This window comes from Mobula birostris, chromosome 7 (assembly GCF_030028105.1).
Source record: "Mobula birostris isolate sMobBir1 chromosome 7, sMobBir1.hap1, whole genome shotgun sequence".
In the NCBI taxonomy this organism is placed as follows: domain Eukaryota; kingdom Metazoa; phylum Chordata; class Chondrichthyes; order Myliobatiformes; family Myliobatidae; genus Mobula; species Mobula birostris.
Genome location: NC_092376.1, coordinates 129,601,919 through 129,618,028, shown reverse-complemented (window position 1 = coordinate 129,618,028; position 16,110 = coordinate 129,601,919). Strand labels below are relative to the sequence as shown.

General features: G+C 39.1%; 1 protein-coding gene across 1 annotated transcript in view; it reads left to right on the top strand.

The window, feature by feature from the left end:
* Window positions 1-16,110, top strand: part of htr4 (5-hydroxytryptamine receptor 4) — a 146,872-nt gene that overhangs the window by 22,659 nt on the left and 108,103 nt on the right. The window contains exon 2 of the mRNA XM_072264435.1: window positions 8,307-8,388. Within this exon, the coding sequence (XP_072120536.1) occupies window positions 8,363-8,388 (26 nt within the window). The 5' untranslated portion in view covers window positions 8,307-8,362. The remainder of the gene's footprint in view (window positions 1-8,306; window positions 8,389-16,110) is intronic.

Sequence of the window (16,110 nt, the reverse complement as noted above, 5' to 3'; positions counted from 1 at the left end):
GATCCAAGAGACAGTGCTGGAGGAGTCTCTGCCCTTGAGCTTGCCCAACAGATCTGAGATTCTTGCTCCCTTTGTGGATGAGAATGGGTGCTGTAGGAAGGATGAGCAACCGAACTGTGGCACTGTAGTTCAGGGAGTAATGTAGTGGCAACTGGGGATAGTATAGTCAGGGGAATAGACAGGGTTCTCTGACACGAGGATAGAACATCCCGAAGGCTGTGTTGCCTGCCTGGTGCCTGGGTTCAGGACATCTTATCTGACTTGCAGAAGAAATTGCAGTGGGAGGGGAAAGATCCAGTTGCCATGCTCCATGTGGGTACCAATGAACTAGGTAGAACAAGGAAAGAGGTTCTTCTGACAGAATTTGAACAGCAGCTAGGGACTAAATTAAAAAGCAGAACCAAAAAGATGGCAATATCTGGTTACTACCTGAACCACCTGCAAATCGCATAGGTTCAAGAAGATTAGAGAGTTAAATGCGTGGCTCAAGGATTGGTGTAGGAGAAGTGGGTTTGAATTCATGGGAAATTATTACCAGTATTGAGGAAGGAGGGAGCTGTACCAACGGGATCTTAGCGAATCACATAACTAGGTCTGTGTATAGGGCTTTAAACTAAATAGTAGGGGGATGGGTTCAACAGATTAGAGAAGTATGGATAAAGTAAAAAAAGAAAAATGTGGATAAAGATAAACAAAAAACAAAAGTTAAAAAAGGGAAAAGTAAGAGTAGAGTGAAGAAAAATCAAGTGCAAAAGAGTAAAAGATTACAAGATTTTAAAAGCACAATGAGTCTAAGTGCACTTCATTTGAATGCCTGTAGTATTCAAAACAAGGTCAGTGGACTTGTGGCACAAACCTGTACAAAGGGGTATGATTTAGTGGCCATTACAGAGACGTGGTTGCAGGGTGGAGAGGATTGGGAATTAAATAACCAAGGATATCCGGTAATACGGAAGGATAGGCAGGAAGGTAAGGGAGATGGGGTAGCACTCTTTATTAAGGATGAGATCAGGGCGATAGTGAGAGATGATATAAGATCCAAGGAGCAGAATTTTGAATCCATCTGGGTAGAGATTAAGAATGGTAAAGGGAAAAAAATCACTGGTGGGAGTTGCCTATCGGCCAACAAATAATAACATTACAGTGGCACAGGCAATAAACAGAAAAATATCTGAGGCATGTAAGAATAGAACAGCAGTAATCACAGGGGACTTTAACTTGCAGATAGATTGGGTGAATCAAGTTGGTCGAGGCTGTCTTGAGGAGGACTTCACAGAATGCATCCTTGATGGCTTTCTTGAACAGCAAGTTACTGAACCCACAAGGGAATGTGCAATCTTAGATCTGGTCCTGTGCAATGAGACAGGTAAAATTAGTGATCTTGTTGTTAGAGATCCTCTTGGAAAGAGTGAACACAGGCTATATGGTAGAATGGTTGAGGAACGGTGGAAGACTTTCAAAGAGATTTTTCATAGTACTCAACCAAAGAGTCCAGTTAAAAGCAAGGGCAGTAAGGGTGGGGAGAGCCAGCCTTGGATAACTAAGGAAATAAACGAAGGCACCCAACTAAAAGCTCATGCATACGAAGTCGACAAGAGTAGTGGGAAATTGGAAAATTGGGAAAACTTTAAAAAGCAACAAAGAACCATTAAGCAAGCAATAAAGAAAAGGGAGATAGATTAGGACAATAAACTATCACAAAATATAAAAATGAACAGTAAAAGTTTTTATAGTTATTTAAAGTGGAAAAGTTTGGCTAAAGTGAATGTCGGTCCCTTGGGGAATTGATATTGGGGAATGAGGAAATGGCTGAAGCTTTGAATAACTATTTTGTGTCAGTCTTCATAGTGGAGGACACATCCAACATCCCAAAGAGAGATGTATAATAATTCTCAGGAGTTCTTTTTGATTCCAGCTGCCTAACCTTAACACACTTTTCCTTTTCTTCTTGACTAAGTTCATTGCACATCTTGACACCCAAGGTTTTCTTACCTTGCCATCCTAGTCCTGTCCCGTACTCTGTACAGCTAGTCTTTAAACACCCTCCACAAAATAGATTTGCCCAAAATAGATGTTCATAATTAACGCTGCCTAGTTCCCACCTAGTACTCTCGTAATTTGGCATGCTCCAATTTGATACTCTCCCACAAGGTCCAAACATGTCCTTATCTATAGCTATCTTAAAACTTAAGGAGTTGTGGTCATTATTTCCTAACTGCTCACCCACTGAAAGGTCAGTCACCTGGCTAGACTCATTACCCAACACCAGGTCCCGTACAGTCTCTCCTCTTGTTGGACCATCTACATATTGAATTAAGAAACCCTCCTGGCTGCACTAAGTTCTACCCCATCTAAACCTCTTGCATCAGAAGGCCCCAATTTATATTTGGGAAGTAGTCCCCAGTGACAGCAATCCTGTTGTTTGTACACCTATCCTGAATCTGCCTCCATATCTGTTCCTCAACAGAAATTAGAGAGCAACAAAAAGTATTACTCCCCTTTCCCATTCTGTATTCAAGGAAATTATGAAATAAAATCCTATTGATTCTTCAGAATATCTTGGTCATTCCACTAGTTAATTCACTTTGCAGCCTAGAAGCAGAAGTCTGCATATGGCAAGCTGCAAGCAGTTTAAGAATTCCTAGTGAATAGCTCCTGAATTGACTGCAGGATCCTCATGTTAATGTTGAAATAAGTTTTGGGCTCCTTTCTACAATATCATAATCTGACTCTTACAGTGTCTAAATCTGCACAGCATACACAACTAAACTCTAATGCTATGATGCCTCCATTATAATAAGTTCCATGCTCCAAACTCGGGGAAAATCAGATTTGCCATTCAATTGGAAGGAATCATGTGCATTAAGACACACCAGCCATATTTTTGAATTAGTGAGAAAAATGTTCAGTCCTATTTTCACAATTAATATGCAGTCAATTCTGCTATATTTTACTGTTTAAAGTATCTCATTTTGCCATATTCCAATGTCTTGCAGCATGCCACTATCCTAAATCATTCAGAATTAGTTTATTGCAAATTGCTATTGCCAATTGTAAAAAAAAATGTTTATGAAATTGATGGATTGGCGCCTGTGTTAATTTGTCATTTTAACAACATCTGCACTCTCATTATGAATTAATATAGTTCTTTTCTTTCAATGCTACATCAATTTTTTTATGTAAGCTGATCCAATTAAATGGAAATATGTCTGGTTTAGTCTGATTTTCCCTGAGTAATTTTGGTCTCCAAGAATTATATTTATTTGAAATTCTCCAAGAGTTATATTTATTTGAAATTCTCCATGAGCATTTAAATGTCTTCAAGATAAATACTTCCCATCCAGCCATTCTTGGTATGCCATTGATGAGTGCACCATTATGTTTAGATTCTCTTTGATCACTAAATATTGGGGAAACCTAATTTTCAATGTGCATTCTTCTCACCCACCACCAACAATCCTATCCCCACCCTCCCGCAACAAAAGAATTTACATCATTCTCCACGTTTAGTTGTGTTTAAATGATTACTCTCTAGTAGTATGATCCACTTTGTGAGCATCGAATGAGGGTATATTAACATGATTATTAACAGACAAAGGTTGAAGCACCAAACATACATATTTGACCCTTTGAACCTACTTTGCTTTTCAACTTGCTTGAATTTCTATTTCTGTTTCATTTTCCATTTTCTCCTCCTAGCTTTTTGTGCCTTTGTATCTAGATATCTGTGTCCCAGTTTTTAAAATATTTACTCCACCAAGGTAAAGAATTGCACAGATTCACCACCCTCTAAGTGACGAAGTATCTCCCTACCTCCTGAATCTGTGACCCTCATTCTAGGCCTCTTCCCTCCACCTCCCCCTACTCCAGCCAAGGGAAACATCCTCACCACATTTAATTCTGTCTAGCCGTGTTAAACTTTAGTAGGCTTCAAAAGATCCCCTCTTACGCCTCTAAGCTCTTGAGTACACAGGTCTAGTTGATCCATTCTTCCGCCACATGATAATCTTGTCATCCAGGAATGATGTTGGTGTATCTCTGATGCACTCCTGAATGGCAAGCATAGTCTTTCTTGGGGAAGCAGACTAAGACTGCGCATGGTTGGACTGCCAGGAGAGTTCTCACTAATACTCTGCATACTTGCGGCAAGATCTTCTTGTTCCATTACTCAAAAACATCTTGTAAATAAAAAGTTATATCCTGTAACTTTTAATTTGTTTTCCTAATTGCTTGTTACATTTGCATGTTTGCTCTGAATAAGGAACATCAATTGTTGAATGTACCATAAAATTCCCAATCACCATTTATTTGTGCTCTCCCTTCCTGTCTTTTTTCCCCACCAAGTGGATATTTGCCCACTCATTCAACTTGTACAAATTGCCTTGAAGCCTTTTTGCATGCTTGCAATGCACAATTCCATCTAATTTTGAGTAACTGGCAAATTTACAAATATTATGTTTGTTCCCTCATCCAAATTACAAAAATATATTGTGAATAGGGCCCAAGCATTGATTTCTGTGATGTCCAACTAGTCACCACCTGCAAACAGAGGAAGTAGCATGTATTTCTATTATGTTTCTTCTCTGTAATCAGTTTTCGATTCTTTCCAAGTATTGAATATGACATTGATGTCTTATAGGACTTTAAGGTAATGCAACCTCGTATTTTAAATGCCAACCTTTTTGGCTGATATGTTAAAAGCTCAGTTCCACAAAATCAGAGGTACTTTCATGAAGAAAAGGTTTGCAACGTTATTATAATTCATGTTTCTCCATTCTAACTAGGTTTTTCTAGACAATGAAGTTTGAACCAATAAAACAATCAGATTATAGAATAAATCTTCAATATGCAACATTTTAGGGCAAGCAATTAAGTATCGAAGCATGGTAAATTATTGCATTTGCTCATTAGCAGAGAGTGCACTTTTTTACTAATACACTAGATTCTGGTGAATTGGTCCATCCATCAATCAGGCAGCCACTTCTTTGGGCCCACTCTTAAAAATCAAAAAGTAATTGAGAAAATAGCCAGAATTCCCTCCATTTATTTGGAGCACAATGCCACTTAATTGGGAAGGTGACTGTTGCATCAGTCACATAAACCTATATGGCCATTAGGCCTTCACTGTGCTTAGAGCAAACTGTTTTTAAATAGCCTTTTTATGTGTGTTTGTGTTCAAAAAGCAGTGAATTTTTGTCAACGATAGTAGACAAAAAATAAGCAGTAAGGTTATGTAGAATTGTTTTGCTTACTATAGTTTCAAGCATTCATACTTGGAGGTGCCAGAAATGGCTGGGAGTGAAAATGAAATAATTTCACTACTTCAAGAAATCAGGGACTACAAAGAATTTGAAGGTATCAATGATCATCTCTGATGTTATAATGAAGATGAGACATGGAGGATGTAATCATTGAAGGCATTGTATGAAAGCAATCCATTATCTGCACTAGCTGTTTGAACTAATTTTGTACATTTACAGTCAATCAAAAGAACATGGCAGTGTGTTGGTTGTCCGTTGTATCTGACGATGACAGTGAAACCTGTGAGGGAGCATTTTTAAGGTGAAAGAGCTGTTGCACCCGAATAATTTCACTGTCTCGATCTCTGAAGTCTGGGTCCGGTGGTGTGAGTAGTCATCACAAACTGGCGTTTTCTTCGGTTACAGTGGATAACCATGACTTCACCTGTGTCTTATCATGCCTTTACTCATCTCGAAGTGTTGCGAAACTGCCTTCTTGGCCATTGGATCTCACTGTTGATCTTATCCACCCAGTCTGCTGGAGCTGATTTCACAGGCTCGGGTGGGCATGTCCCTATTTCACTGGGATGTGAGGCCTGCCGGCTACCCTCACCTGGTTTAGCCCACCTGTCAAAGTGGTGTGCCCGCTGTCACATAGAAACCGCTATTTGGAACCAGAGGTGAGAGCAGAGTGTCCGGTGAGGACCAAAGGTGAATGAGTTGCCCCAGAATAAACTCAACAAGTCTCTTCATCATTCCCTGGACACCCCATACACAGCCACATACACTGGATGAATTACTTCTGTCATTTTATAGTGTAGTATCATTGATAGTATTCTAATTTGTTCTGTATTTCACTTAAATACATAATTTGTTACTCAGTTAAGCAGTAGCTTCTCTTTTTTATACCTTTTTAACTATTTCCATGAAACTTCATCTAATTGGGACAAAATGTATTGGTCCCAATGTGTCCCAATTAACTGGAATCCACTGTAGTTACTTAACATCTTTTGGAAGTAAATAAAACAAAAAAGTTTGCCAGTACTTTTCATGGTCCATCTGATTTGTGAGGCCACTAAAAGAAAGATAACGTATTTCAGTATATTGGCATAAGAGACTTTTGTTATATTGGAAGTTCCAGCACAGTCTGATAAAAGAACTTTTTTACATTGCCAGTATTGTCATATTTTATACCTGTAAGACCATTAAAAGCTAAGTACATCACAAAGCCAAGGCATCATGTGTGTCCTTGAGCAAGGCACTTAACCACACAATGCTCCAGTCAACCCAGCTGAGAATGGGTACCGGCAAAAATGCTGGGGGTTAACCTCGCGATAGACTGGCGTCCTATCCGGGGGGGGGGGTAGTCTTGTACTCTCAGTTGCTTCACGCCACGGAAACTGGCATAAGCACAGGCCTGATAGGCCACAAGGCTCATGACTTTTTACTTTTTACATCACAAACCCTTCGATCGAGCCATGTTTTTATCTGTACATTGTAAAGGGTACGAAAAGATATAGTCAGCCCATTGCATTAATTGTGTCCTTCCTTTTGTTAAAACTAAGCCATATAAGGTAAAGAAAGCTGCAATTACATTTCTGTCCCTAGAAGAAGATGCATTATTTTTGCTCCTCATTGTACTGTTAGCACTTAAAGTGAGATGGTAGTAGGATCTAAATTCTACAACTAGTAAATGCTCATTTATTGCCTTCAGGGTTTTTCAGGACTGAACCTTCTGTTAAAAAAATACAATTCTATGATTCCATTTCTCCAAGATTATGGAACCTTGTGCTATTAAAAATTCCAAGACTGGAATTATAGATTTTTATCAGATAATGGACAAATGAGTTACAAAACCAGGATAGATAGAAGAAATTGTTAATCCCATTAAATGATGGAAGTGGATTATAAATACCTGACAAATAGATGACAGATTTATTGTTTTAAAAATAGAAATGATCACTTTCCCTCTTCTGCAAATCTCTACAACATCATGGAAGTTCATATTAAATGGAGTGTTAGGAGGCACCTCCCTAAATGCTGATGTAAGTTTTGAACATTAAAATCCTCCAGTATGAATGTGTTCCAATACCTTGAGCTATCCAGGTTGTAGAACAGAATGGAAATGAAAACATGTCAGTGAGACCAATACTAAAGTAGCATTCTGTCCTTTTTCACTGATGCTTTCATAGACGTGGTGCACATGGCAGATATACAAGTAGGCTTTTCTGACTCTTGTTCTTGTTTTAATTCATGTACTTCATGGATGACCTGCATCTTGGACACAAAAGATTCTGCAGTTGCTGAAAATCATGAGTAACACAAAGAAAATGCTCGAGGAAATCAACAAGTCAGGCAGCATCTATGGAGAGGAATAACAGTCGACATTTTGGGTTGTGACTGGTCATTAGGATAATTGAAGGTTCCGGCTCAGAAACATCTACTGTTTATTCTCCTCCATAGATGCTGCCAAGCTTGCTAAATTCCTTTAGGACTTTGTGTGTATTGATCTGTATCCTGACTTCATTTGTACATTGTGCATTTGCTAAAGTTACTCAGTGCTTTGCATTGCTGCTTCCTATTCCCCTAAATCCACCCTGCTCATTAAATCTTTAATAGCAGCCTTCATTCTCATTGATTTTCACAACACCTTTTTTCTAAAGATAGTGATGTCTAGGTCTTCTGACCATCCAATGAAAACTATATCAAATGACTCTGTAGTGTTCAAAGAATATTTTACAATCCACCCCAACAAGTGTACCACAGATATAAGATTCTGTATAAACTTCAGAAAGTTCAGCTTTATCACAAACATTTTGATGTAATTGATTTAATTTAAGAGACAATATCTCTATTTTGTGAGAATGGAAAACTATAAGATGCCTAGAAAGGAAGTTTTTATACTTCAAAGTAATTCACTATCTTTGAATCTCTTCAGGGGTTGGGATAAGAAATGAGAATGCCCAAGTGTTTTGATAAAGATTTAATTTTAATGCAGATGAAGAAAGTAAAAGCAATTCATGGATTTGAAATATATAAAATAGTTTTCTGTCTTTCTATTTATAGGGCAAGTTATCTTGCATGGGCACGGGCATCAGATATTTACATGTTGACTCTCTGTGATGGATGAAGCTGATGTAAATGAGAGGTATGAAAATAATGTAATGGAAGTATCTTAAAATATTTGGTGTAGTCTCCTGAAGCATAATGTGGTATTAAGACTAGTGACCGTCTATCGATTGTAGATAACTTAATAGATTTCAATGTGATTCTAGCTGTGTTTAAATCCAAAACTTGTATGAATGATAATAATTAAGTAATCTGTTGTTTAATTGGATACTTAAACCAGCAAACAAAAGTTGATTATATTCTTCAATAGATATACTAACATGCCAAAATTCAGGAAGTTTTATTTGCCTTTTTATCTGTTATTTTCCACAATTATACCATGCAACTGCTTGTGCTATATATAGACATGTGTGTATAACTTTAGAATCTATTGAAAGTCTGCTAAGTTCCTAAATAGAATGACTCTAGGGACTTACCTGTACCAACCTTGCAATCTCCCTACTACTTCTGAATCTTAACTTGTACTTTGAGCACACTAGATGGAGACCAGCCAGCAATTTTAATCAAGTTAAAGGCTGCAATGAAGAAACCATTGTAGTGTCCTGGCAAGGCTAACTCAATATTGATAGAAACAACCTGAAAAAGAAACTAAATACCATAAGACCAAAAACATAAGAGCAGAATTAGGCCATTCAGCCTATCGAGTCTGCTCCACCATTCCATCATGGCTAATCCCAGATCCCACTCAACCCCATACACCAGCCTTCTCACCATATCATTTGATGCCCTTACCAATCAGGAAAATACTGATCTTCACTTTAAATATACCCACAGACTTGGCCTCCACTACAGTCTGTGGCAGAGCATTCCACATATATACCATTCTCTGGCTAAAAAAAAATCCTCCTTACCTCTGTTCTAAAGGGTTGCCCCTCAAATTCTGAGGTTATAATCTTTAGTTCTGGACACATAGGGCACATTCTCTCCACATCCACCTTATCTACTCCTTTCAACAATCAGTAGGTTTCAATGAGATCCCCCCCACATTCTTCTAAATTCCAGTGAGTACAGACCCAAAGCTGCCAAATGGGCCTCATAGATTAACCCCTTCATTGCCGGGATCATCCTCGTGAAACTCTGGACTCTCTCCAATGACAACACATACTTTCTGAGATATGGAGCCCAAAACTGTTGACAATACTCCAAGTGTGACCTGACCAGTGTCTTATAAAGCCTCAGCATTATCTCCTGTTTTTTATCTTCTATTCCCCTTGAAATAATTCCCAACATTGCATTTGCCTTCTTTACCACAGACTCAACCTGTAGATTAACTTTCAGGGAGTCTTACACAAGTACTCCAAACTCCCTTTGCACCTCTGATGTTTGAACCTTCTCCCCATTTAGATAATAGTCTGCACTTTTGCTCCTTTTACTAAAATGCATTATCGTACATTCCCAACACTGTATCCCATCTGCTACTTTTTTGCCCATTCTTCCAATTTGTCTAAGTCCTTCAACAATTGCACTGCTTACTCGGCACTACCTACTCCTCCACCTATCTTTGTATTATCTGTAAACCTTGCCACAAAGCCATCAATTCCATTATCAAAATCATTGACAAACAATGTGAAGAGTAGCAGTCCCAATACAGATCCCTGAGGAGAACCACTAGTCACAAGCAGCCAACCAGAGAAGTCCCCCTTTATTCCCACTTGCTGCCTCCTGCCTGTCAGCCATTCGTCTATTCATGCCTCTCTGTTCTCCACCCTGACTGTTACTTCCTTGAAGAATTCTAACAAATTTGTCAGGAAAGACTTCCCTTTACAGAAACTATGCAGACTTTGACTTATTTTATCATTCATCTCAAGTATCCTGAAACCTCATCCTTAATAATGGACTCCAACACCTTCTCAGCCACTGAGGTTAGGCTAACTGGCCCATAATTTCTTTTCTTTTGCCTTCCTTCCTTCTTAAAGAATGGAGTGACACTTGGAATCTTCCATTCCTCCTGAACCATGCCAGAATCAAGTGATTCTTGAAAGATCGTAACCAATGCATCTGCTATCTCTTCAGCAACCTCTCTCAGGACTCTGGGATGTAGTCTATCTGGTCCAGGTGATTTATCCACCTTAAGACCTTTGAGTTTTCCTAGCAATTTTTCCTTAGTAATAGCAATGGCACTCACTCCTGCTCCCTGACGCTCACGGATCCCTGGCACACTGCTAGTGTCTTCCACGGTGAAGAATGATGCAACATACTTTTTTTTAAGATTATGAGGACACTCAGTCCTCGTTTATTGTCATTTAGAAATGCATGCATTAAAAAATGATACAGTGTTCCTCCAGTATGATATCACAGAAACACAAGACAGACCAAGACTAAAACTGACAAAAACCACGTAATTATAGCATATAGTTACAACAGTGCAAAGCAATACCGTAATTTGATAAGAGCAGACAATGGACATAATAAAAAAAAGTCTCAAAGTCCTGATAGCCCCAACATCTCACGCAGACAGTAAAAGGGAGAAAAACTCTGCAAAATTGCCGATGCAGCATTCTGGAAGCACCCGACCACAGTCCGACTCTGAGTCCGTCCGAAAACTTCGAGCCTCCGACCAGCCCTCCAACACCGAGCACCGAGCGCCATCTCTGCCGAGCGCTTCGACCCCAGCCCCAGCCGCCAAGCAACAGGCAAAGCCGAGGATTTGGGGCCTTCCCCTTCAGAGATTTTGGATCACACGGTAGCGGCAGCAGCGAAACAGGCATTTCAGAAGTTTCACCAGATTTTCCTCCGTGCTCTCACGTCTGCCTCCATCAAATCAGAATTGTTCACAGCCTCCTACTTGACAGATAACAGATATTCATCACCGGAGAGGCTGCGTGCCTAATTAATCCTCCCGCCTAATTAAGTACTTATTAAGTTCATCTGCCATTTCTTTGTCCCCCCATTACTACCTCCCCAACATTATTTTTCAGTGGTCCAATATCAACTCTCACCTCCCTTTTACTCTTTATATAACTGAAAAAGCTTTTAGTATCCTGCTTTACATTATTGGCTAGCTTGCCCTCTTTTCCCTTCTTATGGCTTTTTTATTTGCCTTTTGTTGAATTTTAAAAACTTCCCAATTATCCAACTTCCCACTTACTTTTGCCCTTCAGCCACCTCTGCTCTGCCGTCATCCCTGCCAGTATCCCCCTCCAATCCACCTGGGCAAGCTTGCCTCTCATGCCTCTGTAATTCCCTTTATTCCATTGATACTGATACATCTGACTTATGCTTGCCCTCTCAAATTGCAGTATGAGTTCAATCATATTATCATCACTGCCTCCTAAGGGTTCCTTTTTGTTAAGATGTCTAATAAAATCTGGATTATTGCACAACATCCAATCTAAGATAGCCTTTCCCCGAGTATGCTCAAGCACAGACTGCTCTAAAAAGCCACTTCATAGGCATTCAACAAGTTCCCTCTCTTGCGATCTGACGCCACCTGATTTTCCCAATCTCCTTGCATATTGAAGTCCCCCATTACAATTGCGGCATTACCTTATTACATGCCCTTTCCAGGTCCCTTTGCAATCTCAATATCATATTTTGGCTACTATTTGGAGGCCTATATATGATTCCTATAATGTGATTTTTTTTTAATCCTTGCAGTTTCTTAACTCCGCCCACTAAGACTTGGCATTCTCTGACCCTATGTCACCTCTTTCTAAAGATGCAATTCCATCCCTTACCAACAGAGCCACACCACCGCCTATGCCTTCCTGCCTGTTCTTTCGATACAAAATATATCCTTTGATATTAAGTCCTTAACTATGACCTTTTTTTTCAGCCACGGCTCAGAGAAGCTGACAGCATCAAACCTACCAATCTCTAATTGCACCCTGAGTTCATCAACCTTATTCTGAATACTAAGTGCATTTAAATACAGCACCTTTAGACCTGCATCCTTCACCCTTTTGAATTTTGCCTCTGTGGTACAATTTAACTCTTTGCACTGTCTGCATTTGTGCCCAATCATTGGCTTGCCCTTCCTTACATTCATATTACTGTACACTTATCATAAAGGGATAGGTTGCAGTGGTAGCTTGGTAGACTGCATAAAAGTGAATTATTATGCTCAGACAATGGTTAGCTGCTGTAAAAAAAACATAATTTTTAACAAAGGCATATTCCTTGAACTTTTTATTCTGAGGGAAATGCTTATAAAGTTGCCAATAAAATTAGTAAGCCTGAGAATTTTAGCATTCTATAAAAGATGAGAAGGAAATTCATAAAGAAATAGAAAAGAGAATATGGAATGAACTAGTAGGAAACATCAAAAAACTGTTAAAACTTCAAGAGAGTCAGCCATGGACAGAAATAGTAACATTTATAATAGAGAATAAGGAACTGGCAGGATATTTAAACAATTAATTTATGTCTGTCTTCACAGAATTCTATAATAAACCCTTCCAGAAGCACTGGAGAACAAAAAGTTCAATGCAAATGAGGAAATAAAAGATGTTAGCATGAGTAAAAAAAAATTCCAGAAGTTAATGAGCCTGCAAACTGCAAAATGCCAAAGACATGAGATACATTCCAAAGTTTTGAAACTGGTTGCTTTGAAGATAGTGGATGCAATAGTTTTCATTTTTGAACACTTTGTAGATTTTAGAATGTTTGCTGCAGATTGGAGGGTAACAAAAATCACCCGTCTACTTAAGAAATGATAGAGTGTGCAAACAGAGAAAGGATGATCTGATACTAGAAATCGTGAAATTGCTGAAGTTTATAATAAAGGTTGTAAGAGCAAGGCACTTTGATTGGACAAACCCAAAATGGTTTTATTTGAGTAATTTGAGGATCCAGCTTATAGAAGAGACATGAAGGAATGTGTGGATGTGGTGTATTTGATAAACAAGTTTGAGCACTATGGGCTTGGGGGCCATACACTCACATAAACTGAAACTGGTCAGCAAGGTAAAAATAAAGAGTAGAATTAAATAGATCTATTTTAGGTTGACAGGCTGTAACTATTGCTCACAAGACAAAACCAATCAAGAATACAAGTGGAATGAGGATGCCCAGTGTTATCAAGGGATTGGGGGGGGGGGGCGGATGATAATCTGCATTGTGAGTTAGATAAACAGTGGAAAACCAGAGTAATGCAGATTCTGAGTCATTCAGTAAATTCAAAACTGAGGCCAATAGACTCTGGATAATAGATGAATCAAGGGTGATAGAGCAGAAAAATGGTGCTGGTAGAAGATCAGCCGTATTCTATTGAATGCCAGAGCAAGTCTGAGAGCCCACATTGTATATCCTACTTCTGAGCCTATTTGTGATGTCCACTATTCCACTCACATCTGAACAAGGGAAGATTTGGCTGTTATTGGATCATTGAATTAAATGGAATTTCTATTTCCATCTCTGCCTTCACTATCATCTTACTCACAGGCCAAGCGCACTACTTCCATTCTACTAGAGAACGTGCAGGTATAGATCTCTGTGACTGTAAGCCAATTTAAGGCAGCAGATGAATTGCCAGGAATGTGTGTGGTCATGGTCGATGTATACTTAGAGACATCTGATTGGCACATTTGATATTCCACATAATTACCCACACTGTTGATGCTAGAAGACAATGTTTCAATAACTCACTGCAATATTGATCAGCATGTTTAGAAAATCCTCAAAATACATTACTGTGCATGTTCTCTATTGCACTCTAACAATTGTCCTTTTCATTGATAACTATTACCATTTCTATTATTTGAAGTACCTTTGTGATTCCCTGATAATTATGAGCACCTTAATCTTAATTCCAGAAACATTCTTCTGAGTTTGCACACTGGTCACATGCCAGTTGTCCCTATGTTTCATGTGTTGTTGTTGATCTTTGAAATTATGGAACATTGTGTGTATGCAGTTGATTACATCCAGTACCGATAGGAATCCAGACAAAGATGGAAACCTATATACCTGTATATCCTCACTGGCTTAGTTGGAGGTAAAGTTCCCATACCTGCTGTCCCTGGAAAGCACATTAAACATTACCTGTCTCGTGGATTTCACGATGGCACACTACACTGTGATGTTGCTCCTCACCACCTCACTTCCCATTCACATCTTTCAACTGCTGGTTACTTCTGCTGATGGCCCACTTTCTATTCTTCAGCTGGAGGCAGCAATAATAGCTTGCTGCTCGCACTGTCATTTATTTCTCATACAGAAGCCAGTCTGACTTAGCCTCAGAAAGTGTAGTATGACTGAACTGTTCCCCACAAAAAAAAAGGAATTAGCTGTGAACATTTGCCATTTTCATAATATTTCTTTGAATTTGCATCTTTATTGGCATTCTTACATTATTTTGTGTCATGCCCTTAGCTGGCCCCAGAACAGAGTGGTTGTATGTAAAATTGTGAACTATCATTCCAAATGAGTGATTACCCTACCGTCAGTTCGCCTCCCCCAGAAGATTTGTGTGCAACCAACATGGTGCACACTAGTTAAATGCAGGAATCAAAATGATAGCGCCTAATGACTTTGCTTTTTTTGCTAGATGGAACATACCCTTTCCTCACCACCTCACCCACAACAACCAACATATTCCCCAGGTTAAGGTTCCCCATAATAACTCAATTCCACACAGAAGAATGCAACAGAAAAGGAATTAGTATTGTTAGTATTTTCGTTTGTGCCTTATTTCAAGGTTTGTATTCGACATATTCAAGTAGATTATGATGTTGGACAGAGTCAAGGAAGAATTACAAATATGAACTTAATATACTGTGCATCCACCATCAAGGCCATTCTCTTCAGTCACACAGTCACAATATTCTTCATTCTATGCTCTGAACAGCAAACATATGGTGCATATTTCTCACAATGATGAACAGTGGAACATTTAGTCAAAATTATAATTCAGCAGATAGAAAAAGTCCTCAAGAGTTTCATGCTCCAGTTGATTTTAGTAAATCTTCAGTGTTCAGAAAAGTAATGAGAGGAGTTGTTTGCAGGGATAGATAAACATCAGTGAAATTAAGATCAGGCAATACATTATCAGCAGACACCCTGTTTTCACTGATTAAATACTTAGAAGAAGATGTCTGTTCCAAAAAGATGAAAGGTCAGTCATGCGTATTGATTTTAAGAATAATGCAGGGAAGATTGAAAATAAGTTTCCATTAGTTGCCAAGAACAAAGTCCAAAGGCTACATTGATGACTGCTTTAGGGCTGCTTTCTGCTCGATGCTGAGCTCATCAATTTCATTAACTTTGCCTCCAACTTCTACGCTGCCCTTTAATTTACTTGTCTATCTCTGGCACTTCTCTCCCCTTTCTCGATCTATTGATAACTTTTACAACCTGCTGACTGTATTGCATCTTGACTATACTTCTTCCCACCTGCCACTTGTAAAAAATGCTATACTCTCTTCTTAGTTCCACCATCTCTGTTGCATCTGTTCTCAGGATCAGACATTCATCTGACGTGTTCTCCTTTTTCAAAGAACCGTGTTTTCCTTCCACCACCATCAATGCTGCCCTCACTCGCATCTCCTCCATTTCTCCCCACATCTCCCTTCAGTCTATCTTCCCTTCACTATAACAGGGACATGGTTCTCTTGTCCTTACCTGCCATCTCACAAGCCTCCGATTTCAGCACATTGTTCTCCGTAATGTCTGCCACCTACAACAGAATCCTAACACAATGCACATTTTTCACTACCCCTCAACCCCCATTACTCTCTGCTTTCCACAAAGATTGCTCTCTATATTACTCCTTTATCCACATGTCCCTCCCCACTGATTTCCC